Source organism: Engystomops pustulosus, chromosome 2 (genome assembly GCF_040894005.1).
Source record: "Engystomops pustulosus chromosome 2, aEngPut4.maternal, whole genome shotgun sequence".
NCBI classification, from domain to species: Eukaryota; Metazoa; Chordata; class Amphibia; order Anura; family Leptodactylidae; genus Engystomops; species Engystomops pustulosus.
Window position 1 is genome coordinate 52,957,193 of NC_092412.1, and position 26,912 is coordinate 52,984,104.

General features: G+C 42.4%; 2 protein-coding genes across 2 annotated transcripts; one reads left to right on the forward strand and one right to left on the reverse strand.

The window, feature by feature from the left end:
• Window positions 1-3,266: 3,266 nt before the first annotated feature.
• On the forward strand, window positions 3,267-9,707 carry MYG1 (MYG1 exonuclease). Its single transcript, XM_072134619.1, has 7 exons — window positions 3,267-3,528; window positions 6,640-6,752; window positions 6,834-6,993; window positions 7,444-7,593; window positions 8,246-8,368; window positions 8,487-8,668; window positions 9,433-9,707. Exons 1-7 carry the CDS (start codon window positions 3,307-3,309, stop codon window positions 9,590-9,592), a joined length of 1,110 nt encoding a protein of 369 aa, XP_071990720.1. The 5' UTR covers window positions 3,267-3,306; the 3' UTR covers window positions 9,593-9,707.
• Window positions 9,708-13,328: 3,621 nt separating this feature from the next.
• On the reverse strand, window positions 13,329-24,621 carry AAAS (aladin WD repeat nucleoporin). The gene is made up of 17 exons (XM_072134620.1): window positions 24,500-24,621; window positions 21,394-21,529; window positions 20,974-21,101; window positions 20,824-20,879; window positions 20,657-20,748; window positions 19,730-19,776; window positions 19,541-19,639; window positions 19,024-19,167; window positions 18,681-18,801; window positions 17,991-18,115; window positions 17,860-17,920; window positions 17,682-17,772; window positions 17,476-17,569; window positions 17,323-17,390; window positions 16,597-16,678; window positions 15,922-16,006; window positions 13,329-13,865 (listed from the first exon to the last, which is right to left on the reverse strand). The coding sequence occupies exons 2-17, from the start codon at window positions 21,514-21,516 to the stop codon at window positions 13,722-13,724; spliced, it is 1,560 nt and encodes a 519-aa protein (XP_071990721.1). The 5' UTR covers window positions 21,517-21,529; window positions 24,500-24,621; the 3' UTR covers window positions 13,329-13,721.
• Between the last annotated feature and the right edge of the window lie 2,291 nt (window positions 24,622-26,912).

The following is a 26,912-nucleotide window of genomic DNA, read 5'->3' on the forward strand; positions in this document are numbered from 1 at the left end:
TCCATACAGAGCAGGTGTTTGCTGCATATGGCTGCAAAAACTGTAAGAGATCAGCAACAAAATCCCCTGTAGTGCAGTATATGGTATGAACGTAGTTGAAGTACCCTAGGGGGTCTGCAAATACAGACAAAAATAAAGTTGTCACCAAAAAGTATACAAAAAAAAATCATAAACATGGTAGATATTGCCGCATCCCAAAAGTTCTGATCTATCAAAACATAAAAATGGGAAAATAGTGTCCGAATTGCCATTTTCCAACACATTAAAAATGTAATAGAAAGTGATCAATAGGTTGAACTGTCCCCAAGGTGGTAGCAATGAAAATGTCACTTAAACCCTGCAGAAAATTGCAGCTTTTTCAGGTCCGTATACGTCAGAACCTTTTGTACAAAAGGTTTACATTTTTTAAAATCTTATAAAACCTATATAAATTTGGTACCCCCTCCTCCGATCAAACCGACCCAGAGAATAAAGGGAAGGTTGTCATTTGGGATGCACAATAAACTACATAAAAACAGAGCCCAAACAAATGCATTTTACCACATTTAGAATTTTTTCCCAGCACACGCCATTGAATATTAAATTCCATCGTGAGGAAGTAGCCTCCATACAACTGAACATGGAAAAATTAAGTTGAGGATTTTTGATGGAAACGCAAAAACAAAGGACATAGCTGGAAAGGGGTTAAAAGGGTTGGCCACTTTTACCCCATGTTTTTTGTAATGTGGGGGGTGGGATATTAGGTATTTTACCAATATACATCTAGTAATAGTTCTGCTCTGCTTTCTTAATATGTAAAGTGAAGCCTCTTGTCTTTGACAGTTGGGGTGCATTCACATGTACAGTTCTTCAGATGCAGTTTTTGATGTCCACACCAAGAGCAGAGTGAAAAAGAACAGGAGGAGCATCTTCTCTCAATGATATGTTCACTCCCATCATGGCCCACACTTGCTTTTGACTTCAAGACCTGCATCTGAAAAACTGAACTTGAGAACGCACCCTTAGAGATCACATGACCCTCCATCTCCGGTCATTTTATGGACAGGAATGTCATATTATGCCCCACACACACATTACAAAACACATGAAGTAAAATTGCCAACCCCTTCAAAATGTCTGAATTGTTGCATGTTCTTTTTGACTGAGCAAACCATCTCCGCTTTTCACTTCAGACAACTTACTTGTGCCCCTGTTTTGAAGTCTAATTGGGCATAAGACACAAGTATTGGGGAATGGTAACCGTGAAAGCACATTATCCCTAAACTATAATTTCATGATATTTTAACCAAGTATTAGAAATTAACTTTTTATTTGCAATTATTTAATTTATCCAATATATGTTTAGCCCCTGAAAAGAAGGGATTTAAAGGGAACCTGTCATCAGAAGTTATCCTAATAAACCACTACCAGTATGTCGTTAAGCAGTTGAACAGCTTCTAGATCGGGTTTCTTTCATGGCCAAGGTTGGTGGCATCATCCAAAAAAAATCAACTTTGAAGTGGGAAGTAAGTTATATGTATAAAGTCAGGGAGGTGCAGAGTATAACACTGAAGTCAAGCTCTCCTTGCCTCTGAACACCTCCTGCCATGTGGTTGACATCATGTCCCAGACTTCAGAGATCTGATCAATGATTTCCCTGGATACAGGACCAACCGTGAAAGAAACATCATCTAGAAGCTCCTCAGCTGCTTGACAACATACTGCTAGTGGTTTATTAGGCCAATTTCTGATGACAGGTTCCCTTTAATAAACTCTTTAGTTCTGCACATTTTTATGCAATCATTTTGTTGATCCCACTGAACTAAAGCTTAGTCTGAATGTCATCTGCAACTGAATTGCTTTGTTCAAAAGTCATTTTGGTAATGCATAGAACCAAAATTAGAAAAATGTTGTCAAGACATTTGCGGAGTGTAAAGTGCTATACATTATAGTGGCTGTTATCATGTTATGTATAATTTTAAATGAATCCCTATATAAAGACAGCAGCCTTTGTGTGCTGTGAAGGAGAAACATTGGAACCATGTAGTCATCAATCAACATTGTTTAGGACTCTCTAACCTGTTGGGTTTAAGTAAAGAGACCTGGTGGTAAAAGCTTCACTCCGATCTTTGCTGTAGAGGGACGCACTGCTGGGGTGATCTGGGGAGCCATTGTGTGGCTAGTAGAGACCAGTAGAGATATGAACCTATGAGGGCGCGTTCACACGTTCCGCTATCGTCGCGTTCATAACGTGACGCTAGCGCACAGTGGACGGGGTTCGGGCCAATCGCATGTGCGTTTCCCGGGAAACGCATGCGATTAATAACCCGATCGCATGCGTTTCTCTGGAAACGCATATGCCATCGCCCCAAACTCCGCCCCCTGTGGAACGTGTGAACGCGCCCTGAATGTGCAGGAAGTACAGGCCCAGCTGAGGCTGTGTTCACATGTTTACATTGCGTTTTGAAACCGTTGAGGGTGCGTTCACACGTTGCAGTTGAAACTGCATCGCAATCAGCTTTGAGGTGGTTTTAAGTGCAGTTTTGTCAATTTCGCAGGTGAAAGACATGAACTGAACGAGTAAATTTGATTTTGAAGGGGAAACCTGCTCCTCAGGAGTTAACACAATGTTGGTGCACACGTAAACTTGCATTTTGCATACATGCTAACACTGCATTTTGTAAACACAAATATTAATAGTAATATAATATGGCAGATCTCCTGTTGTATGCATCCAGAATGTACCATGTGACGGCGGCCTGAGACCTATATAGGCTAATTTGCAGCAGGATAACATAGATTCACTGGGAGTAGTTTATCACAACTGGTATATCAGGTGCCGATGGGGAATCCTATGATCCTATGCCAATATGGTGCAATATGCCTCTTGATACGGAAAGATGGAATATGGGAGTAAGGAAATCTGGGAATATGGGTGAAAAATCACATTTTGTTCCCATTTTCAGGAGGTGCTTTCACCACACAGGGTAGAATTAGGCTCATATTGTATTTGCCAAAGGTTTTGGAACCAAGCACCTGTTCTGCACATGTGATGTAGGTTCTTATATAAACCCTATTTAGCTGACATGGGGCTGTGGTATCTCTGCATCTGTGACTACAATTTAATAGCATTAAATCTATGAGAAAGCTCTGCGAGTGCTGCGGGGGGAATCAGGAAGAATCCCATAGACAGCACAGTCTATGAGCCGCTCCCTCTCCACAGCGCTATTGTGGGCAAGCTCCCTCACTATCAATGGCAGCGGCGTCTCCCGGAAGTATAGGGTCCGCACTTTTATCCTTTCCGCTCCCCGCTCTATTTGGTTCCACATGGTGTGGCGGGCCCTACAGTCCCGCACAGTCCATCTACTCTGCCGCTCCAGCTTCTCCATCACTGCGGGCGGTTTCCCTTCACTCTTGATGCCTGAAGACCCAAAGCGGCCCCGGCGGGAGGAACGACTCATGGCGCCGAAAATCGGCACCCACAACGGGACCTTCCACTGCGACGAAGCGCTGGCGTGTTACCTGCTGCGGACGCTGGAGCCCTACAGAGTAAGCGATGACACCTGTCTGCCATGTGTGCGGGGCTGCTACCCGGCTATGAGGAATGGGGGTCCATGCTGTGCATTGTATAACCTCGTGCTCTGCTTCTCCTGCACATTTTAAATAAAGGTTATTGATACTTTGTCTAATAAGAGCTGCTCAAATGTAATTTTTTTTTTTTAGAAAATAATTAGTGTGAATTTAGCATTTTTAATTATATAGCAGCGCTAGGTCCACCCATTGTTAATATACTTCCATAGGGTGTAGTGGCTTAAAGGGTATGCCACTATCATGGACACTGGAAGAAGTCTCAAGGGGCATGTTATCCCCTATCCACATGACTGATAGGTGAGGGTCTGACTACTGGGACCTCCAATGATCACAAGTGACCTCTGCAATTGAGAAAATGAGGGTCCTTCTAATCGGTGGAGTGACCGGGTGACCACGTGTCATGCCACGCCATTTAATTAATAGTGAGTTACTTTAGTGGCAGAGCACCACCCTTTGCTATCTGCGGCACTCCCTGAAATTCGATACTTTAAAACACTCCCATACAGTAATCCATCAGTAACTTGAAAACTCGACACAAACCCTTTTAAAAGGTTATCCTGCCCCCTTAAGTTCTACCCCCTTCCCCAATAATAATTTTATCAATGCTGTTCCACATATTTACCCCTATTGTCTACCTTTCTCTGTATCCTGGCCTCAAGTGCTGGCGTTTTGCACAGACTTCTGTTATGAGCAGCTGTTGACATTTTGTCAGACAGCCTAGACACTCCCCATCCAGCTGGTAACACCCATTTGACTAACTACTGATAGGTTTGTAAAAGGCATAACATTATAATTTCTTTCTACTACGCCCTACACTAATTTTGCTAAATCTCTACCCCTTACTAAAAAAAGGTTATGTCTTTTATGCAAAAGACTTTTATGTGTGAAGTAGCCGGGCCAAGCGACTGGGTCTAAGGCGACTCCATGTAGCCTCTGAAGTCTCGCCTCTCGGCGCATCCCCGCAGAGCTCTTCTTGTGCACAGTAACATCCGGCTCTTCTTGGAATGTGCCAAGACCTAAGGCCCCTTTCACACTTGCGTTTTTCACGTGCGTTTTCTGCGCGTGCTTTTGACGCGCAGAGCTTGCATTGGACTCTGAAAAGACCCATTGATTACAATGGGCCAGACTTGCATTTTTTTTAACGCGCGTTTAAATCTCAGCATGCTCTACTTTTGCAAGTCATGCACGTGAAAAACGCACCATACAAGTCTATGGAGACGCATCAAAAACGCATTGCACTCTGAGACACTTGCAAGTGCAATGCGTTTTTCACGCATCAATTGCCATAGAAAAGATAGAGCTCAGTCCTGAGTCCTTTCACGCGCATTACCTGCGCGTGAAAAACGCATTAAAATTGCATTGAAAGCGTGTGTGAAAAACTGAGACACTGAACAAACTCTGACTGAAAACTGATTGAACTCTGATGCAAAATGCGCGTTGTTCACTGACCAAACCCTGATCGCTCCCTGATCAAACTCTGACGTGATCTGCAACGCAAGTTTGGAAGGGGCCTAAGGCTGATGACAGACATGGCGTTTTTGCTGTGATTTAGAACGCATTGAAAACGCATGCGTTTTTCAAATGTTCACTTGCGTTTCTGTTTTTTTTTTTTTTAAAAAAAGCAATGCTTGATGTGCGTTAACTGCATGTAGCTGTTTCTGCCTTGTAAAAACGCAGTCATCTTCTCCCTGCTGTTTATGCAAGTAATTGGATGCGTTTCCAAACGCAGACCACAAACGCATGCGTTTTCAAAATGCAACGGCTTTGAAAAACGCAGTGAAAACTTGCCTCAAAAACGCAGACAAAACTTTAAACAACACTTTAACCTAAAACCCATCGAAAAATCCGATATGCAAATATGCTTTTTTTTTTCTCAAGGATGCAAAAACACAATGAAAAAACGCCACATGTGTCACCAGCCTAAGACTTCAGAGGCCACAGGGGTGTGATGTAGCCTTGGCGCTCGGCCGAGCTACTCCCCTCCACTGTAGCCTCTGTGTTCCTGATGGTAGATTTCCTTTTAGTAAACTGTTATCTTTGCTCAAAAATTAAATCTTATACAGGCAGTCCCCAGGTTACTTACAATATAGGTGCCATAGGTTTGTTCTTAAGTTGAATTTGCGTGCAAGTCGAAACTGTATATTTTATAATTGTAGTTCCAGACATTTGGAGTTTCAAAATTTGGGACCAAGGATTATCAAAAAAGCTTCATTACAGACACCTTACATCTGATTATTGCAGTCTGAGACTATAGTAAAGCATCCAGAGAGCTTCACCAGAGGTCACAGTGGGCAGAGGGGTCCATCTGTAACTAGGGGTTGTCTGTAAGTCGGGTGTCCTTAAAGGGAACCTACCACTACGATTCTACCTATAAAGGTAGATCGGGTGGTAGGTGGATGTAAGGGACGTGAGGAGAGCTCTTTTTAGAGCTAATCCTCATGTCCCCGCTAACTTTTGGTACACTTTATTGACCTCATATGTAAATTTTGTTATGCGGCTACTGGGGCGTGGAGTAGCCGGCATGAGGCTACACAGCGCGGCTACTCCACGCCCCAGTAGCCACATTACTCCTCCTACCCTGTTGTGTGCAGCGCGCAGCTCCTCGTAGCTGTGCGCCCTCATCCGACAAGCCGGCTACTGCACATGCGCAGTAGCTCCGGCCTCGGAGCTGGGACTGCTCAGCCGTCGGCCTGCGTTCTGCGCATGCGCAGAACGCCATCATGACGTACGACGGCGCGCAGCTACGAGGAGCTGCGCGCCGCACACAACAGGGTAGGAGGAGTGACGTAGCTACTGGGGCGTGGAGTAGCTGCGCTGTGTAGCCTCGTGCTGGCTACTCCACGCCCCAGTAGCCGCATAACGAAATTTACATATGAGGTCAATAAAGTGAGCGGGGACGTGAGGATTAGCTCTAAAAAGAGCTCTCCTCACGTCCCTTACATCCACCTACCACCCGATCTACCTTTATAGGTAGATTCGTGGTGGTAGGTTCTCTTTAAGTAGGGGACCCCTTGTAATTGGTTTCATATGAAGAGTGAAAATGAACCTTTTACTTTTCTCCTTCATAAGGATGCAGAGATTGTTAGAACCCGGGACCCTCAGCTCTTATCTCAGTGCGATGTTGTTGTGGATGTGGGCGGGGAGTATGATCCCTCCCGGAACCGTTATGACCACCATCAGAGGTAAATGCGCATCTTATCTGTATCTCTATTTTATACATTTGTTGTTCTTGTCTTTATAACTTGTACTCCGAAATCTTCCAGATCCTTCTGTGAAACCATGAACAGCTTGTATCCTGACAAGCCATGGGTTACCAAGCTGAGCAGTGCTGGCCTGGTATACGCTCACTTTGGCGCACAGATACTAGCCACTCTTCTGGGCACGGATGAAGAGGACCCTATTATACCAATACTATATGACAAGGCAAGGGGCACAATATGCACTTATTGATTGTGGCTTATCTAGTTTGTATAAATAGATTTTATGTGTCGTAGCCGTAATGATTGATTTTTGTTCTATGCAAATGCCATAGGTTTATTCTATGGGTGTATCTTAAATGGATGAAAGAAGGTGAAGGTCATTGGGATATTGTACCTAAGTGTCCACCTTAATTGACATTGCGTTTTAAAAAGATGGGATGTCTAAAAACTTTCATGTTATCAATTTTACTTGGAGCCTTCTGCTTCTAGCTGTGTACCTTGTGTAGGTGCTGGTGCTCGGAGGGTGCTATAACAGCTGATATGGAGGGGGGTTGGATATTGATGATTTTTTACTGAAACAGGTGATCAGTGTCTAAAATGCATATGACAGCCCCTTTAGAGAAGGAAAGATGTCGAAGTATTTTGTAATCCCCTGAATTTTCTGTTTTCTCAGATGTATGAGAATTTTGTTGAAGAAATCGATGCTATAGATAATGGAATATCCCAATTTGATGGGGAGCAGAGATACAACATCACCACCACCCTGAGCTCCCGCGTTGGACATCTGAACCCACGCTGGAATGAACCTGACCAGGACACAGAAGTAATAAGTTTGCTATGGGGTCATTTGTAAGGGGTTTCCTTGACAAATGGAAAAACCAGCTGTGAGCGTCTTGGGGGTAGATGCACAATGCTGTGTACTCTCTACACCTAATATTGTTCTAATATTGTTGGCAGTCATAGAAGCAGGGATTTCATTGTAGTATGATAATGCACATAGTGATGTCCTACAGCAAAGATGATGCACACAGCAGTGTCGTACTGTTAGCTATAGCTGTAATGTCTTCACTAGAACAAAAGTCCTCCTAGAACAATACTTTCCTCTCCCAGTAACCTAGAGTACATTTCCCTTTCTCCACTATGGCCATTGCACATGGCAAGTTTGATCTAACGAACTCTGCTTAAATATTTATGGCTTTACCTGCCCAAACCAAGTAAATCTGAGCTGAATGTATTGTCCCATTAGCTTTACTGGGGTGGCGGCTCATCCTGCACAAAGACCACGTTTTGTCTGACCAATCTCGCCTGTGTGCAGTGGCCATAAGACCTCCCAGCGCCATAAGTCTGCTTGGTGTACCCCATAGATATTGCTTTTCTTGTTAACCCTCATAGTGATGTGCTTACAGCTTTTGTTAAGTGTTCAATTTGTCTTGTGTTTTTGGTCACTCAGCTCGCAAATACATTTACTTTTATAGATTGGATTTAAGAAAGCGATGGAACTGGCAGGGACAGAGTTTGTCTCGCGCTTAGACTTTTACCACCGATCTTGGCTTCCGGCTCGTGCTTTGGTGGAAGAAGCGATCAGGCAGCGATTCCAGGTATGGTAGCCATGATTTTTCTACTTTTGCGGTGGCTAGAGTGAGGCCATTCATGGACCATAGTCTCAATTATCATCTTCTGGGGGCAGTAATATAATAACTACTGTATTTCGTACAGGTGGATGGCAGTGGAGAAGTAGTGATTCTTGCACAGGGTGGATGTCCTTGGAAGGAGCATTTATTCCAGGTGGAAAAGGAAATAAATTTAGAGAAGCAAATAAAATATGTGATCTATCCAGATCAGAGCGCCAAGTGGAGGGTGCAGTGTGTGCCCACAGGTCCCAACACTTTTCAGAACCGGTTAGTAATCATGTGACTTCTTGTAACCTAAACTGTATAATCGTCTTTCAAGGGGGTGTAGTATTATAATACATATCTATCTCTCGGTATTGGTCTATATGACACACTTTTAGCAAGAGAACGTCTTGTCTTATGCTGTCCCGCTGTCGTGGAGATCAAGTGAAACACTCAATCTGTACTGCTCTCACCCCTAGTTTACCGACACAAATGTGTGTAGGACCTTGCATGACATCATTGGGTCACATGACCTGGATGCAGAGCCGGCTCTGTGCTCTACTGCTTGACTGAAGCTGTGGGAAAACTGGAGGGATCTGTACAGGAGAAATTGAGGCGGATTATACACAGGGGTAACGAGGATGTTTTGAAGGTGTGAAGGCTGGTAACACACAGGAGTTGGAGGAGGCTGTATTATCAGCCTTCAACAGAGGGGATGAGGAGCTGGTTATAGTGAGGGATATAATGCTTGAGAAGTGGAGGCTGTTTATACATTTTATTTTAGTTTTATTTTTTTTATTTTTTTGTCCAAATACTGGGTGAATTTGTTTTATACTCTGAAAAAAGTATATGCAATACATAAACCATAATACACACTTTTTAGTAAGAAAAAACATCTTTTAATCCTAAGCCAGGAGGGTTCAGCAGTGCCAGATTCTGCTGACCGCTGTCCTGCAAATCAATTCACACAAGTTTATAGATACATGTTACAAATTTACAATTCAGATGATTGTGACAATTGGTAACGCTGCTCTTGTTCTCTCACCTAGGCTCTCTCTACCGGAGGACTGGCGTGGGCTTCGATCAGATGACCTCTCCTCTGTCAGTGGCATTCCTGGATGTATTTTTGTCCATGCCAGTGGCTTTATTGGTGGAAATGAGACGCAGCAAGGAGCCCTTGAAATGGCACGGAAAGCACTGACGTCCTAGAGCGGATACTTTGTATTTCGGGAAAGTATACAGCAAAGCGCATCCATGCGGAATGGAGAATCTCTGACAACTTGTATTTATACCACGTGACATCAGTAAATATTTTTGTATTCAACACTTATCTGTACGCGTGGTTCTTTGTTTCCTTTATGTCCACTTTATAAAAGCAATGTCTGAAGCATCTGCTCTATGTTGTCCTTTACCAGTTAGTTTTATCCGCTGTATGTTTGTTTGCAGTTGATAAAGGTGCTGCCATAGTAAGGACTCCTGCACACACACATAGTTGGTAATGGACCAGCTAGCACATGGCCACATGTATCTTTATGTGCTCATACACAAAGCTGTGGTTTCTTAGGCCGCATGTATGAGCCGGTTAACCAAGATCAGATCCTATTCCTGCCTAAGTTTGCAGCTCAGGCGGTCCAATTGTACAGCCTAATGGGTGGACCTCAATGACACACGGGCAGCATGTCTGTTGTTTATTACCCATGAGGTGGCGTGCATGAAGGGTGCGTATGTTTCCATTATATCTTATCTCTGTATATTCTTTACATCTGGATTTGGTGCAAAAGAATCAGGACAAAAATAAAGCTTGTGGTTACATGACAACTTCAACATGATGATGATGTCATCACATCCAATTATTACCAGTAGGGTCATGTTGCAACCTTGTTCCAACAAGTTTGGTTGCATGAGGTCACAAAATAATTCAACCATGCCCCACATGCAATAGTCTGTTTTTACATCAAATTAGGCAAATCTGCAACTTTAATGTAGTTTAGTGCAGATTTTTCTTAAGCAAGGTCTCTCTTTGCCAATGGTTGAAAGCCTTGCAGCCTTTCTACAACAAAGGGCCTGCATTTTCCCTGTAGCATTTTGTACTGTAGCACGGCGTGCACACATTGGCGCCCGGGAGAGGAGGGGGTGAACGCTGCCCCGCCCCTCTCCATAGCGATGCATGGCGGCATATTACGCAGAAAGATGGGACATGTCCTCTGTACTGTGCCGTGCGCCCATTGCTGTCTATTGGAAACGTATATACGGCCATGTGAAAGTAGCCTAATGTAGAGATTGGAGCAGGAGATGGAAATAACACATTTGTAGGTCAGTGACTCACATTTTATAGCTCCGTGATTGACACCTAGAACTGCAGTTTGCAGCAGTGAATGTAAAAAGTCATGACAGGGACCTCCATATTTGTTGTCCACAACATTTAGATCCTAAATACAGGAGACAAGTCTAATTTTCAAATAAAGATATTCTGAATTTTAATTAGAGGTAGTTTCCAAATGGCGTGTGCTCAGCCTCTGTTGCGGTTTACCTTTGTTTTGTTGCGGTTTTGTCTCCGCTTCAGCAACAAGAAAAAAGGAAGATTTAGCATTTGCTTTGAAAACATGATGCCTGGTTTCTCAGCCTCACCACGGGCACATTTATTATAAGTCCGGCTTTGTCAATATGTTTTTTGGGAATTTTTTTTTGGCTTTTTTTTTTTTTTTTGAAGATCAGATGCATCTTAGTGGTTTTTCCTTATTGACACGTGAATTTGCGACTTTAAAAAAAAAAAAAAAAAAAAAGTCGCAATCAGATCCAAGCTAATTTCTGTGCCTGGTCAGGGACAGCTGTAGATTTCTGCTGAAATTTTACTTTCTTGCAATTTTTTTTAATAAAGTCACAACTTTCAAATCTTGATTCAGGTGATAACTCATGGATCCATGGAAAAAACTAGACAATGGGGAACTGAGACGGAGACGTAAAAATAGTCGCAAATCATGAAAAGTCTCAAAAATGAAAGAAAAGGGCAAGCCAAACGTTTGATACATGTGCCCCATAGACTTCTATGATCTGCATCTGTCATTCATAATTCTTCCAACGATAACGGATCAGTGAAATAACAAGCTAATTTGAAAATTACTTTGCGGAGAGCCATGGAAATCACTGAACCACAGCTGTGAGAAACAATGTGAGTGAACCCCTATTCTCACCAGGTTTGTATTGAGCCACGAGGCTGAATGCATTTTCTGTCAGCCACTTTTCACTTCCTTATTAGTTGTGTTGTGAGAGCCCCTATGGTCAGCATGAGACCTCCTGTTGGCACTGTAAGGATGAATACCAGAGAGGGTGGTCTGGACTTACAATCCCGTCTGTGCTTGCACAATTCTTCCTGTGCTGAGAATAACGAGTATGTACTAATGCACACACAGAAACAGTGCATGATCCAGGTCATTATAGATAGCGTGTGATGTCATCGTAGACAGCAGGGCCGGCACCAGCACTGGGCATACACGGGGCCATATAAGGCTAAAATGTGGGCTCCCCCAGCAGCCCTGAATCCATGGGGGGAGGGGGTAAGGTGGGCTGTATATAAAATAACCATGAGGGGGCTGTTTGGTTTGATAAACTTTGATACAATTACAGTAACTACTGTGATCATTTCAAACCCTGTATCACACTACAGCTGGTATGAGATATGTATACTACATAATTTCTATAGCAGCTGGAGTGACAAATCTCTGGCTGCCAAAGTCAGAAGGTGGAGACAGTCGCCTAGCCCACTTACCTTACTCAATTCAGAACCATGGAACATAATCCAGTAAGGAGGGAGAGGAGAGAAATCACTAACCCTGACAGTGCCGATATAGAACCTGCTAAGCATACAGCGCCAGGCAATATTGATTCATCAAAATGCTTTCAATATAGAGGCCGCTGGGGCCAAATACAGAAGTAAAAACAGGTCAGGCCCAGGAATAACTTTTATGGTTTCACTTTCCTTAGTGCCACAGATTTCCTGGTGGCAACTCTGGTGGATAAAGCCAACTTCATGTAGAGAAAAAACAGATCACAAAGTGACCATTACAAGTCAGCTGTAATCTAAGTATCTCTACAGCACCTCCACAGGACAAAGAAGGCATTACACTTTGATTTAAATGGGCAAAGGATTGTCTGTTTTATGAAAGATTGGGCAGGTCCGCCAAGAGGTACAGACTCACAATACGCAACCCGCATCAAAAATCTGCATTGTTTTAGACTGTAAGCTCTTGGGAGCAAGGCCCTCACTCTTATTGTTCTATATGACTTTTTGTAATGTAACATTATATTTGTATATGTCCCCTATGATTTGGAAAGCGCTAAGGAATATGATGGCGCCATATAGATAAAGATTAATATTATTATCCAGGCTCTTTCTAAATCTGGCTACAGATGACATAGTAGACATTTATCAGGCTCCAAGGAAGCAGAACAGGTTTATTCCTAAGATCCAGGATTCTTTCATGTCCAGGATAAGATTTGTTTGCTGGATTTATTTGCAGGACATCTAACAGATTAAAAGGATTGTCCTAGAGTTCCAAAAAATTAGGAGGTAGGCTTTTTAAAAAAGAACCAACTACTCATCTCCTCCGTTGCTCCTGATGTACCGCCTCTCGGTCCATCTGATCCGTGTCCCTGTTTGTTTACAACAATGTCTGCCTGGAAGCTCCCCGAGCCCTGTAAACAAATTGGTGTGTGGACCGCAGCGTGGAACATCGAAAGCGATAGTGGAGGTGAGCAAACGCTTATTTATTTTTAAAAGCCTGCCCCAGACTGGCTCCTAATTTTTTAGAACTCTCGGACAACCCCTTTAAACCTTTTTGTAGAGTAAAAGCTCTGAGGCACACAAATATCCTGGTAGACAGCATGAACCTACAGCGATGAGCATTAATCCTATTTGACCATAGATGGATTAAGACACTAACACTAGTTACCCCGAAAAGAATTTTATTCAACAAACTTGAAGTACTTATACATACATTTTTAATATCGGATCATTTTGTGACAATCTCTGTACATATCTTTCCTTCCAGAAGCAGCAGGGATAAGAATACAGCAGAGCTTTCTGCCTTGTAGAGATTCCCCATAGGGATGACTCCCTTTAAGTCCAAGCTATCAAACCAAAGCCTTTGTGTGCCGATAACCCAGTAGTAATGAATAAGTGCAGTTCTACAGAATGTATGGGCGAGAGCATAACCCTTCCAATAACAAGAAAGATTCCAATTCCATCAGCGTTTGTGAAGAATCCACATACATGCTATAGTATTTATTATAGCAGACCTCGAAAAAGTGTAGTGATGAAGCCTCTAACAAAAACCATTCATTACGTCTCTGTGAAGAGCGACCGTATGGTAGCAGTGCTGCTGGTGTCTCCAGATACAATGGTGCCGGGCTCAGGGGTGAAGCGGGGAAACTGTGCATTCACAAAGTAGAAGGGAATATGGGAGAGGCGGCCAGAGCTCCACAGCTGCAGGGGAAAAAAGACAGGAAAAAGAATGAGAAATGTATACCTAGGTGACCCATACACACAGAGGATGTTTACTAGCAGTTTTGACCATACCAAGCATAGCAATAGCTGAGGATTGCTCCCTGGGGCCTGTGTTGTATTTAATAATAATAATAATAATAATCTTTATTTATATAGCGCCATCAAATTACGTAGCGCTTTACAAATCATAGGGGACATATACAACTATATTACATTACAAAGAACAAACAGTCATATGGGACAATAGGAGTGAAGGCCCTGCTCACAAGAGCTTACAGTCTATGAGGATGAGGGGGTGACACAAGAGCTTACAGACTATGAGGATGAGGGGGTTACACAAGAGGTTTTATAATGGTCCAGCCATTCTTTATAAGGGAACAATATAAAAATAATTTAATAAATAATTTACTAAACAACGATGTTGCTGCTTGAACCAGCCATCAGCCGCCATCTTATTTACAGGGTCCTAGGTGAAAAAGACTGCAGCCAAGCCTGGAGCTTGGTATATATCAGCTGTTTGCCAGATAACAGATGGGAGATAGGACATAGGATGGATTAGTAAAGGGAGAGTTGACATTTCATGCGGTTAGCGAGTGTGATAAGCTTGCCTAAAGAGATGGGTTTTAAGAGCACGTTTGAAGCTTTGGAGGGTGGGTATTAGTCTGAGAGTCTGGGGAAGAGCATTCCAGAGAATTGGTGCAACTCGGGAGAAGTCCTGGATACGTGCATGAGAGGTTCGAATTAAGGTAGAGATTAAACTAATGCCACTGGCAGATCGAAGAGCACGGGAAGGGCGATAGACTGAGATGAGAGAAGAGAGATAGGGAGGTGCAGCATTATTCAGAGCTTTGTGGATGAGGGTTATTATTTTAAAGTGAATACGGAAGGAGACAGGTAGCCAGTGCAGTGATTGGCACAAACTGGAGGCATCTGTGTAGCGTTTGGCCTGAAAGACGAGCCTGGCTGCTGCATTAAGAATAGATTGTAGAGGAGAGAGTTTAGAGAGTGGAAGACCAATTAGTAGGGAGTTACAGTAGTCTAGTCGAGAGTGAATAAGTGCAACAATTAGCATTTTAGAAGTTTCAAATGTCAGAAACGGCCGGATTCTGGAGATGTTTCTGAGATGCATCCGGCAAGAGCGAGCAATAGATTGAATATATGGTGAAAAAGAGAGGTCAGAGTCCAGCACAACCCCAAGACAGCGGGCCTGCTGCCTCGGTGCTATAGTGATCCCACAGACCGAGATGGAGAGGTCAGGGGTGGTTTGGTTAGTAGATGGTGGAAAGACAAGAAGTTCAGTCTTAGAAAGATTAAGTTTCAAGAAGAGAGAGGACATGATGTTAGAGACAGCAGAGAGACAGTCACTAGTGTTCTGGATTAAGGCAGGAGTGATGTTACGTGCTGAGGTATACAGCTGGGTGTCATCAGCATAAAGATGATACTGGAAACCAAATCTGCTGATGGTTTGTCCAATGGGGGTAGTATAGAGAGAGAAGAGGACCTAGGACTGAGCCCTGAGCAACCCCGACACTGAGAGGAAGATGAGAAGAGAAAGATCCAGAAAATATTTAGTGAAAAGATCTCACACAGGAGTGCACCAATCACAGCTTTAATCTTTAAATATATTTTTTTACAGTTCTGCTGCTACTAACACCACACACAGAGCTATGGTTAACCTCCAGGGACAATACCCAACAATGGCTGCAGCTTTTTATGGTGAAATATTCTGGTAGAAAACCAGCATACGCTGATGATCTGTGCTGTGCATCTTCCTGAATTTGCCAAGCTTCAAAACTATCTGTTTTTAATTATCAGACAGGAGAAAAGCACTGACTTTTCTTCTTTGCATTATCTATATTGTTGTTTGGAGGAGTGCAATAGTATGGTTTTGCTCTCAGAGTGTAGAGACAGACTTTTAGGAGTGCACACGCAACTATAATAAGTCTGACTACAGTATAGTAATTGTGGAAGTAGTACACGTCACTCAATGTTGGTGGTACATGACTACAGTATAGGACTGCAAGAAATACGTTACCACAGAAAGCAATGCCCCCTTCTGGAAAGATGGGTGAAACTGCATGAGTTGTGGATCCTCTCCCTCTCTACTTGGAATGAAACCACTAGGAAAAAAAAAAAGACACATTTAAGATATAAACCAAAACTGATGACAGCTTTATGGGGTTGTCCCATGAAGTCAGCATACACCATCCCTTGCCACTAAGTAGTTATCATCTAAGGGAGCCAGGTCTAGACATGTTTCCCCTTTAGCAGCCTCTGTGTGGGAACTGCAGCACTACAAGCCAACCATTTCCATGTTATACAAAGATGTGCCAGGTTCTCCACAGCAGCTCTCCCATCTGACCTAGGGCAGTCTAGATGCAATACCTTTCATTAGAGCATTACTAAACTTTTGACAAAATTGTATAAGCCAATAGTGTAGATGATACGGTAATAGTAAACCTTGCAATATACTTCATTAAAGAAATACGTTCCTGTGTCCTTTTCCCATGTCTTTCTTCCTGTATTAAGCAGATTGTATGAATCAGATTTCTGTTCTGTTTCCACTGACATTTTTTTTTTTATCAGAGAGCTGTATCATCTCTAGGTATGAAAAGAGTTAACCTTTAGCCTGCTTATCTTTCTGAAGTGGAAGGACGCCAAATGTTTTCAGATACACTGCTCACTGCAGGAGAAGGCAGGCAAGACTTACCAAGGAAGGAGCTCAAACTTGGGGTTGTTTTTAGTGCGGTACACAGCAATCACTGCTTCACTTGTCTTGTCATCTGGGTTCTCTAAATAAGATACATTTTAGTAGTGAAGTATTTATACTTTTCAGTTACACAATATGCGAGTCTCTCATAGTAAACATAGGCAGAAATAATGGGGGATATGTATCTTTATTTCATTACAGCAGCTGAGGAGAGGTGATTTGCCTAATTACATTGTTTAAACTCAAATGTTAACAGTAATGTAACACAATGTAAACGCGATGTCAACACAAATGTTACCAGTAACTGGCAAATGTTGGTGTGACTAGAGTGCTTAAAAATTCAGGACACGGCTTCAAATCCAAAATTTAGAGTACTGTCCACTCCTGCATATAACCCCCTTCATGTGGCTTGTGTCCATGTGAATTTGAGATTTTTGCAACAAAGTCTCAAAAAGAAGCCAAAAAATTTACACCAGAGGATAGGAAAAACTGAACATGAATCCCAAAAAACAAAAAAAGACATGATACATACAGAAGGTACAAAAAAGAGCTGCCATTTGTCCCCAATATGTAGCTTCCTAAATGTCATGAATACTAGTGGGGAAAAAGGGGTATGGCTAGAAATGAAAACCCCTGATGCATCTGCAAATAATGAACACAATACTTTACTATGTATGTGTGTGTAAGAATAAGACCTACAGATTGGAAAAGTAAAATGAATCCTACCTCTCAGCAGCACGGCCAGCCTCTCTCCACTTGGGTCCCAGACCATGGACTGTATTTCCCCTCCAACTCTGCAATATAAAGCAATGATACCAATTCTGTAATATTTGTGATATGTATGTACTACTCACGTGTCCAATATTTCTTTGTACTCACCTGACTTCTCCCTCTTCTCTCTCAAACACAACTTCAGACACATCAGCCACTGGCGTTGCACGTTCACTTCCACCCACACATGCCTGGGCCTCCCCTATGAACGTGCACAGAAAATCCATAAGTACAGCTAAATGGGGCTGCAAATTCCTATCCAATACCGTAAAAAGTCCCATCAGTGAATAAAATGGAGGTTATACTAGACTTACCCTCTAATACAGAGAATGATAAGCTGTATATTACAGACTCCCCCTTCACAGCAAAAAGCAGACGACTGCCATCTGGGCTCCAACATCCAGTCTGCAGGGTGGGAAAGCCACCATAAAATGGTTATTGAGCATCATCACATATAGAGGATAGCAGTAGATATATCCATTGTATACAGACCTGGCAGCGGCCATTGAGTGTCGGCCAACGCTCACAAGTCCACATGTGTGTCTCCCATACCCTAAAAGATACAGACATAGTGATACGAACTGGAACTCATACACATTGCTGTATGTTAATGCCAAACTTACCTGAACACAGCAGATGGGGTGGCGGACAGCACCTTACTGCCATCTGGAGACCAGGACAGAAAAGTAACCCCGCCCCCTCCGACTCTCTGTAGTGGTACGCAGCTCTCCGTAGAGACATCCCACACCTGACAAGACACAACAGGAAGTAAGATCACATCATTTATTGTATCTAAAGGATGTTCAAATCCTAACACGACAAAATGATCTGGTAATGTGAGTGTCGAGAAAAATTGTCTTTATACTATATTCATTACTAGAGCTCGAATGGGTTGGGAGAATCCAACTAAAGTTATGGACATATTCCATAAGCATCTGATTATCCAAAATATCTGGCAATCCTATCTACCTTGGTTTATGTAAAATTAAACTTAACAAGATAGATGATAAACACTAGGGTCCCTAATAATTTCTATACTTAGGGTCCCAAACACCCCATGTATTCTCAGATGTAATTCTGAATGGAGCAGTGGTTACACGTCACTGCTGCTCTATAGTAAAAGATGTACTGTATCTGTATCCATCAAGCCCAAAGCCAAACGTATAGAACAGCAAGGTGCGGTGCTTTGTAGATATGACAAACCCTTTCATATTAATTGATGTTGAGGACAAATGTGGAGCTAGGCCTGTACCATTAAAATAAAAAAAGAACAAGTTTAGGCTGGACTAGAGAAGCAAAACCCAATTACTCACCAACATTGCAGTGTCCACAGGGGACCCAGACAGCAAAACTCCACCTTTAGGAGACCAAGCAACACTAGTAACTGGACTGTGACCCGGATGTGTGAGGATCTGAGCGCAGCCTGATGAAGGCCTGTTAATATCAAACATATTGGCAACCACAATAACTGAAATGAGTAAATTAAACATTTACCCATCACCACCATTCCTAACCTTGTTTACCAACAAACATGATTTTAGGAGCTTCATAAAAGATAATACCACCTAACGAATATGCAAACGCCAATTACTGGGAACCAACTTCCCAATGCTTGATCCCAAAAAGTATCACATGTAAATCTAATCTTTGTGTTACCTTGTGGATAGGGAGGTGGGGTCGATGTGCCACACCAGGACACAGCTCTGACAAGCCACAGCCAAGATAGAGGCGCACAATGGTTTCCATGCCATACTCGCCACATCCTTCTGCAGACGGTGTTTTAATGTGGGTATTGTCGGGCTAAAACAAACAATATTATGCTGTACTTACATGTACAAATGACATAATTACAAGCTTCACTGACAAAATATTATATATTAAAAATTGTATTGTTGTGCGTTTTCCATTTGTTTTGATGAAAGGCTGTTTTTTTTTAAGCTCCATAAGAAATAGCAATAACAAGGGACTGGACTACACAATGAATAACATTGGTCCGACGACCCCGGCTCACACTGCAGATCTACTTGTTTCGATGGAGAAGGACACGCCCCTCGTGTGGTCACATACATCATAAAGAGGGCAGATTAAGCTCATAAACTACAAGCCAAAAATACTCAAAATTCTACTTCTATTCTTCAAAGGAAAACGCTAGTCCTCCACACACATTTCTTACCTTCCTGTAGTATATATCCGAATGGAGTCATCTACAAGTGCCAGGGCAAATTTGGTGGTGTGGGGATGCCAAGCAAAGGCTCGGAGAGAACAGCCAGCCCTGTGTGCCAAATAAGAAGACAACGGTTTGCATCAAACGTGACCCTGCTGGTAGGCATTAGTAAAAAAAAGTGAACCAGCGGCTACTAACCACTCAGACGCCTGAGAGAACTCTGCTGTGAGATCCTCACTTTTCATCTGTGAACAAAAATGTATTCATAAAAATGTTTGACACTATTGAAGAGAGGGCACTCAACTGCAAAATAATAAATTGTGGCTTTTGAAATCGGTTTATACTACCAGAAGCTCTAGCGTTCAGTCACCTACCATGCTTAAAAGGGGTTGTCCACCAGGCTGTGTAGGGTTTTTGGGAAAAAAAACCCTACTGATAAATCAGCCCCTGTGGCTCCATAAGTCGCTGCTAGTCTGTGAGATACACGCTCCTTATATAGGGAATGTGCATCTATAGTCAGTCTCAGCTCTATGTGGTTGCCGTGTAACTCAGCCCTACGCATCTGGGCTGGGATCAGACCGCTTTCTAATGCCACACATTACCCTCCATGGATTAAATTGAGCTTAAGGCTGCTTGACCATAAGCAATGTGGCCGCCGATTGTTCTTGGGATACTTACAGCATGGGTGGCTACACGCAGGAGCGCTATTACATATACACTTGTACGCATGGCCTAGCATGCCTAGTTTTGGGTCTCTCTAATCCATCCTAATGACTTGCGCAGTTAGTGCTTACACACGAGGGGATCTGCGCAGTTATAGAGTCTGGACGTCTCCTGGTAGGATCACAGCACTGCGAGGGTTAATTCACTGTTTAGGTGAAAGTTCAGCCTACTGATTATTTATGCACCTGCTATAATGTATTTAAATTGATATAAATGGTATTTTTCACATGTAATCATGGACACCTTGTAATTTACAAAGACCATGTATATGATATTAGGATATGGGTGAATAAAGCCACTTTGCTTCACCACATCTATTGGAGTCCTCCCTGCTTTCTCCTATATCACTGCTATATTTTATTATTTACTCATCCACTGACATATGCATTATAGACAACTTACTAAAAGGTGTGGAAATAGTGATCCATGGAAAGAAGAAACCCATCGACAAGCGGCAAGGGAACAGCGTGACACCTGACACAGCACAGGGGGCACTATAAGGAGAAACAGATAAAGCATTGACATTTAGCCAAAACCTACTTTCAGTGACCATCCTCCACACTCATTACCCTCTTCCTCAGAGTTAGATATCTCCTCCAGCAGCCCGGCAAGTCCCATCTGGTGCCTGGAGAGGAAAATACATGTTTGACCTGAACTATAGAGACCAGAGAGTCTTAGTATTATACACATGTAAGATTAGCAATGGGTACAGCACGCACCATGCGTTTAAACAGCGTTTCCAGACGGTCTCCTTATGATGTATAAAAGCAGCTTTACTGCTCAGCTCCATCCTCCCAGGAGCCTTCAAGGCATCTAGAGGAATCATAAGTTCAGGAACATTGACCATCTGTAGAGATATAAGGAGCGCGCTGTTAGAGTCATTCACAGGTTATAAGGATGTCTACATTATGATAACTGACAACCAAGTTCTCAGCCTAATGGATGGGGACACTGAAGAGCAGATTAAAGTCTATCTGTACCCTGCTGGTCAGGTACCGAAAATACAGCTCTATAACCAATCCTACTAAGTAGAGGATGCATAGGACGACAAAGAAAGGAGCAAACACCAACACAAGTGCTCCACTTTATCATTTCTAGAAAGCGCCATTCATACTGCATACCGCTAGATAATAACTTACCGCCGTGTGGAAGGAGGGAGGTGGGCTCCTATCAGCCTGCCAGGGGATCATTGCATTGTTGTACTCATATAGCGAGAGCTCACCACTAGGCAGAGGAGGAGGGAACAGATCCAAGGAGCACATCTTTATCTGTATACTGCAAAAAGAATTTGGATAAGTACGGACACTACAAGCCACAGTATCATGAGTAATGCACAATGGACCCTTAGATTAACCCTTCACGACCAAATGGCTATATACATTCTATTTACACATTTCCTGTGCAGATACCATGTATATATACATTTTGACTGTGCCAAACTTTAAATGACCATATCTCCAGAACTGTGGCACCTAGACACAAAACTCTGGTGTCCTATTAAAGGACACCTGTCAGCAGGTCTGTGTCACTAGTCCTGTCACCTCTACCTGTTGGAGCAGCTCACAAGGATCCCATCCCAGTCTTTATCTAGTTATTTCATACATTATTCATTGTAAAATCATCTATTTTTTATCATGTAAATGAGCCTGGTCACATGGTCAGAGGCAGTGATGTCACTCCTGTTATCCCTCCCCTCTCCTCCCCCTGCTCATGTCTGTGTGTAATGTATAGTAAAGCATGGCTAGTGTGTGTGCTGCATCTGCTGACATGCTGCATCCTCCTAATACACAGGTGAGAGACACAGACATCAGCTACACATGAATCTGACATGTTCTGCTGTAACATGGCTGCCTGGAGCTGCTGTATCTCTCCTATACACACACACACACAGGCTGCAGGGGGCGTGGCCACCAGCACCAGGAAGCATATCATTATACAGCCTCACACCATTATACAGGCTGTCAGTCATGCACTGGGGGTGTGGCTGTGCCTCCCACTCATGAATAGAGTGGACAGCTTGAATATGCTAATGCTTCATTGGACATTTCACAGGTCATTTGCATACAGCTTTAGGACCTCATTGCTTAGGTTTACAGGCATGTGGAGGGACAATGAAGGGATAGAGGCAATGCTCTCTAATGGCAGTTTATGAAAATATATTTAGATTAGGGGGTTATTTTGCATGACGGGTTCTCTTTAAAGAGGAGAATTAATTCTGACTTGCGGATTGTGTTTCTAGGTTAAACATAACCAGAGATATAAACTGTTAAATTTACAGTAAAAAAAATGTGATTTTTAAATACAGGTCCGAATTCCTGACTGTAACTTTACGAGGGGTGTTTTACTTTGAAACACAATCCTCTACAATATGATATTTAGGGGAGATTGTCATCTGTAATAGGACACCAGAATTGGGTTTCTAGGTTTTCTACTTCTGGAGTTTGAATTGAGCGCCTCTCCAGCCTGTCGGCTGAAGGAAGAATGTAGAAGGAGAGGCAGAAAACACTTTGCAAAAGTATATGCACCCTCTGCCTCTAAACCGGGAAAACGGTGATGTATTGACAGTGTACAGAATTATAACTTATTTTGGTAAATGTTTATGCATTTATACTACTTATTAAAGCATTTTTAATTGTAAAAATTATCACCAATTAGCTTTAATTGCCCCAAAATTATGTACCAGAAAAGTGCATCACATGCGGCAAAAAATAACCCCTATATATAAACGTTAAAAAAAGAAAAAAATTATGGCCTGTACAGATGCAACTCTGGTCTGGATGACGCTTTTTTCCATTCTATGCCCGGCCGTGTGCCCATACAGCATGTTACCACCACATATGGGGTATCAGTTCACTCCGGAGAAATTCGGTATCAAATGTTGTAGAGCTTTTTGTCCTTTAATCCATTGTGAATGCTCCGGTGTTCCTACTGTACGTAGTAGTGTCTGCTATCTTTATCAGAGGGTTCCACTAAAGCTAGCAGTTTATCACTGCTTAAAATGGGCTAGAGCTGGGAGCTGCTTACTTTAGTTTTAGTAAGCAGCTTTTATAGGTGACATGTCCTTTTTAATTTTCTGCCCAAAATATTACACTTTGTAGACCTCACCTCCTTTTGTTTTAATCCCTATCAAATACCTAAAGGGTTAACAAACTACTTAACCCCTTTGTGACCGAGATGTCTGTCTGAAATGTCTTGGTGAATTCTTGTCAGTGCTGTGCTGCTCATCTTTAAATTATGTTATCTTATGAACCGCTTTACATATCATAACAATTTTTACTTAAAGGGACCTGCTCAACTTTCAATTGACTGTACGAGGCCTAAGTAATAGCAAGACTTGTAAATTACCCCATTATGGAAACTGCACTCCTCAAAGTATGAAAAGCATTTTTAAATAGGGATTGATGCCCAATACTCCATACCAGATCTCAATATCTGTACTGCCTAGTGTGCAAACATGTGTCACCATATCCTGGAAAAATACAGCTCTGGCTCCATAGACCTTTCTAGAAAATAGTAATAGAAGATATAATTCCTATGGTACAAGGGGATCATTCTCATTATCTTATCAGAGAGGGTTTATCTAGAGGGACACTTTATGGCTGTGGTCATGTTTCTGCTTACCCCCTGGTTGTACTGTATCACCATAGTAAATGCCATGTTACAGAACCCAATCCAGATGCCACCAATAAACCCCACAGGGATGTAAACGGAAAAGTTTCAACCTGCAGTATATACGTTTATCCTGTAGGATCATGGATGTCACACATATAATTGGGCACTGGGCCCTCTAGATGTCTTTTTATGTGGTATTCCCACCCACATGACCCCTGTCTATACATATTTCTCTAGGTGGGGATCTGTCCTCTGGATCGGGGACAAGCAGCTGATGCTATGACATATATAAAGGGGTCCTGGTCCCATAGAGACCAATGCCCTGCCCCTTCTAATCCAAGGAATGGAGTGACTGGTAAGACAATCCCCTTTACACTGTGTCTGTCAAAAATACTCTAAAGATACATTTTTATTTATTAAAAAGAAAATCCAGCCACTCCTGATTACTAGAGCTGCCCCTTATCTCACACAGGACTGGCTACAGCATTAGTGTACAGACAGCAGTGCGGAACCACAAGTCCCAGCATGTCCTGTCACTCCCACAACTCCTCGCGATACCGCACAGTCTGCACGGTGATCAGGCACCGGGTCAGTACATGATATCAGCACGTACAGCCGGCACTCTGCTCTCACCTCTGACTCAGTTCGGAAATCCGCGCCGCAGGACTGACGAATCACAGGAGTGAAAGAGCAGAGGACTGCGGTGACGGCGCGCACTGATGACGTCGTTATAGGATGACTGGTCATGTGACCGTAGCTCCTGGGCTCCTTCTCTGTATGGGATCTACAGCTTTATGTTATACGTGTGCATATGTTTTCACACTGGCGGCGGTGTATATGCGATACCGCAGGTGTCACCTCCTACATCATACACACTTGCGGTTTATAACGTGTTGTTTTATTAATAACAAAAGCTCCACCCTTGGGCGACATCCAGGAACTTTTGTTATATCCCATAAGTTACTACAGGGGGTATGGAAACATTAAAATATGAGGCTGTATTTAACCAACAGGAATCTAAAAGAATAGGATTTGCGTTTTTTATAAAATGTGAAAAGTCGCACCTAAAGTTCTAAGCCTCATAACATCTTACAAAAGTCAGAGGATGCATAAAAAACCATGTCAACATAAAGTGGACATTCAGAGAATGTTAGCTATAAAGATTTTTTTTAGCGGTTATGACTATGTATGGAAAAAGTAGAACATTTAGAATTTCAAAAATCAAGAATTTTTCCAAATTTTCACCAAATATCTTTTTTCTTTCATATATAAACACAAAACAGCACCAAAATGTTTCAACTAACATGAAGTACAAAGTGTCACGAGAAAACAATTTCAAAATCACTTGGATATCTTAAAGCGTTCCAAAGTTATAACCACTTATAGTGACACAGGGAAGATTTGAAAAAATGGGCCGTGTCAGGAAGGTGAAAAGTGGCTGCAGGGGTAAGGGGTAAAGCCCCTGCACCAAGTTTCTGTACGACTTTGCACATTCTTTTCAGAGCAAACAGCTTGCACAGGTATTTATAAAGTGTTGCGGCTGCACTATACCCGTCGCTTTACAAAATTCTGCACTGAAGGGGATGTACCAGTTGTGTTGTGTTGCACACTCTATTTTGAAGCTGCACGAAACATTAGTTGGTGCACTCTGTCGGAGCAGTGCAGGAAGCACCAGATTCATGAAGAACGTGCGCCACAAATCACAAATCTGGCGCCCCCTGCACACTACTCTACATAGGCAAAGTACAGAAAGCACTGTTTGTTAAAAGTGTGATGGAGAGTTATGATGACCTCTGCTGGTAGCAGCTGGTAACTCTTTAAATATCACATTTCTGCCACTATCTTTGCTATAGGTATAGGATTATGAGCCCTGAGTTCTTGTATTTGTCCCAAGTAATCACATGGTAAAATTTTACTTAGAACATCATCCCTATAATTATATATTAAAATGTGTAGGTTTCTAATGCTTTTGGCGCTTTTATAGTATTATTATTATTAATAATAATTCCATGGTCCTGTATATTTTAAAAAGAGTTAACACACATTGTATAAAACATGCAAAAATAAGAAAAAAGACACAAAACTACACTGGTATAGGAAGAAGGAGGTCTCTGCCCGTGGAGGCTCACAATCTATATGAAGGGTAAATGGAGGAGAGGGAACACAGCAATGGGGTTATTGGATGTTGGAGGTGGGTGGAAGGAGCTGAACACAGGAAAATCCTGGTGACCATTGTGAGAAGAGCAGATATTAGGAGAATGAAGCACATCCTCTTTTGAGGATCGGAGATCACATGTGGGACAGTATGGACTGATTAGGTCAGAGATATATGGAGGGGACAGTTTAATATTTTAAACCAAATTTGTTGTGCAATGGGTAATCAGTGGAGAGACTGACGGAGAGGAGAAATAATAATAATTCCTTTATTTATACAGTGCACAGAAATTATGCAGCGCAGTACACAGCTTGCCAAATCAGTCCCTGTCCCCAATTGGGCTCCAATCTAATCTACCTACCAGGATATATTTTGGAGTGTGGGAGGAAATCGAAGGACCCGGAGGAAACCCACGCAAACACGGAGAGAACATAAAAATTCTTTGCAGATGTTGCCCCTGGACTTGAACCCAGGATCCCAGCGCTGCAAGGCTGTAGTGCTAACCCCTATAGATTAGGGGAGTTAAAGGGGTTGTCCACTTCAGCAAATATTTCATATGGGTAGTGTAAGGAAAAGTTATACAATTTTTCAATATGCTTTCTGTATCAATTCATCAAGTTTTCTAGATCTCTGCTTGGCATCATTCTATAGAAAGCGTCTATGTTTATTTCCAGTGGATAGAAATCTGTCCATGATCATGTGATGTCACACAGGTGCACAAGCTGTTTTTATCACATGGCTCCTATTACTCTCCGTGATCATAACAGCTTATGCACCTGTGTGTCTATCATAAGACCACGGACAGATTTCTGTCTACTTGTAGTAGTCCAAATGGGAGATGATGAGGTCATGGACTAGCAACTATAGACCCTGGGTTAATGTATGATAGGA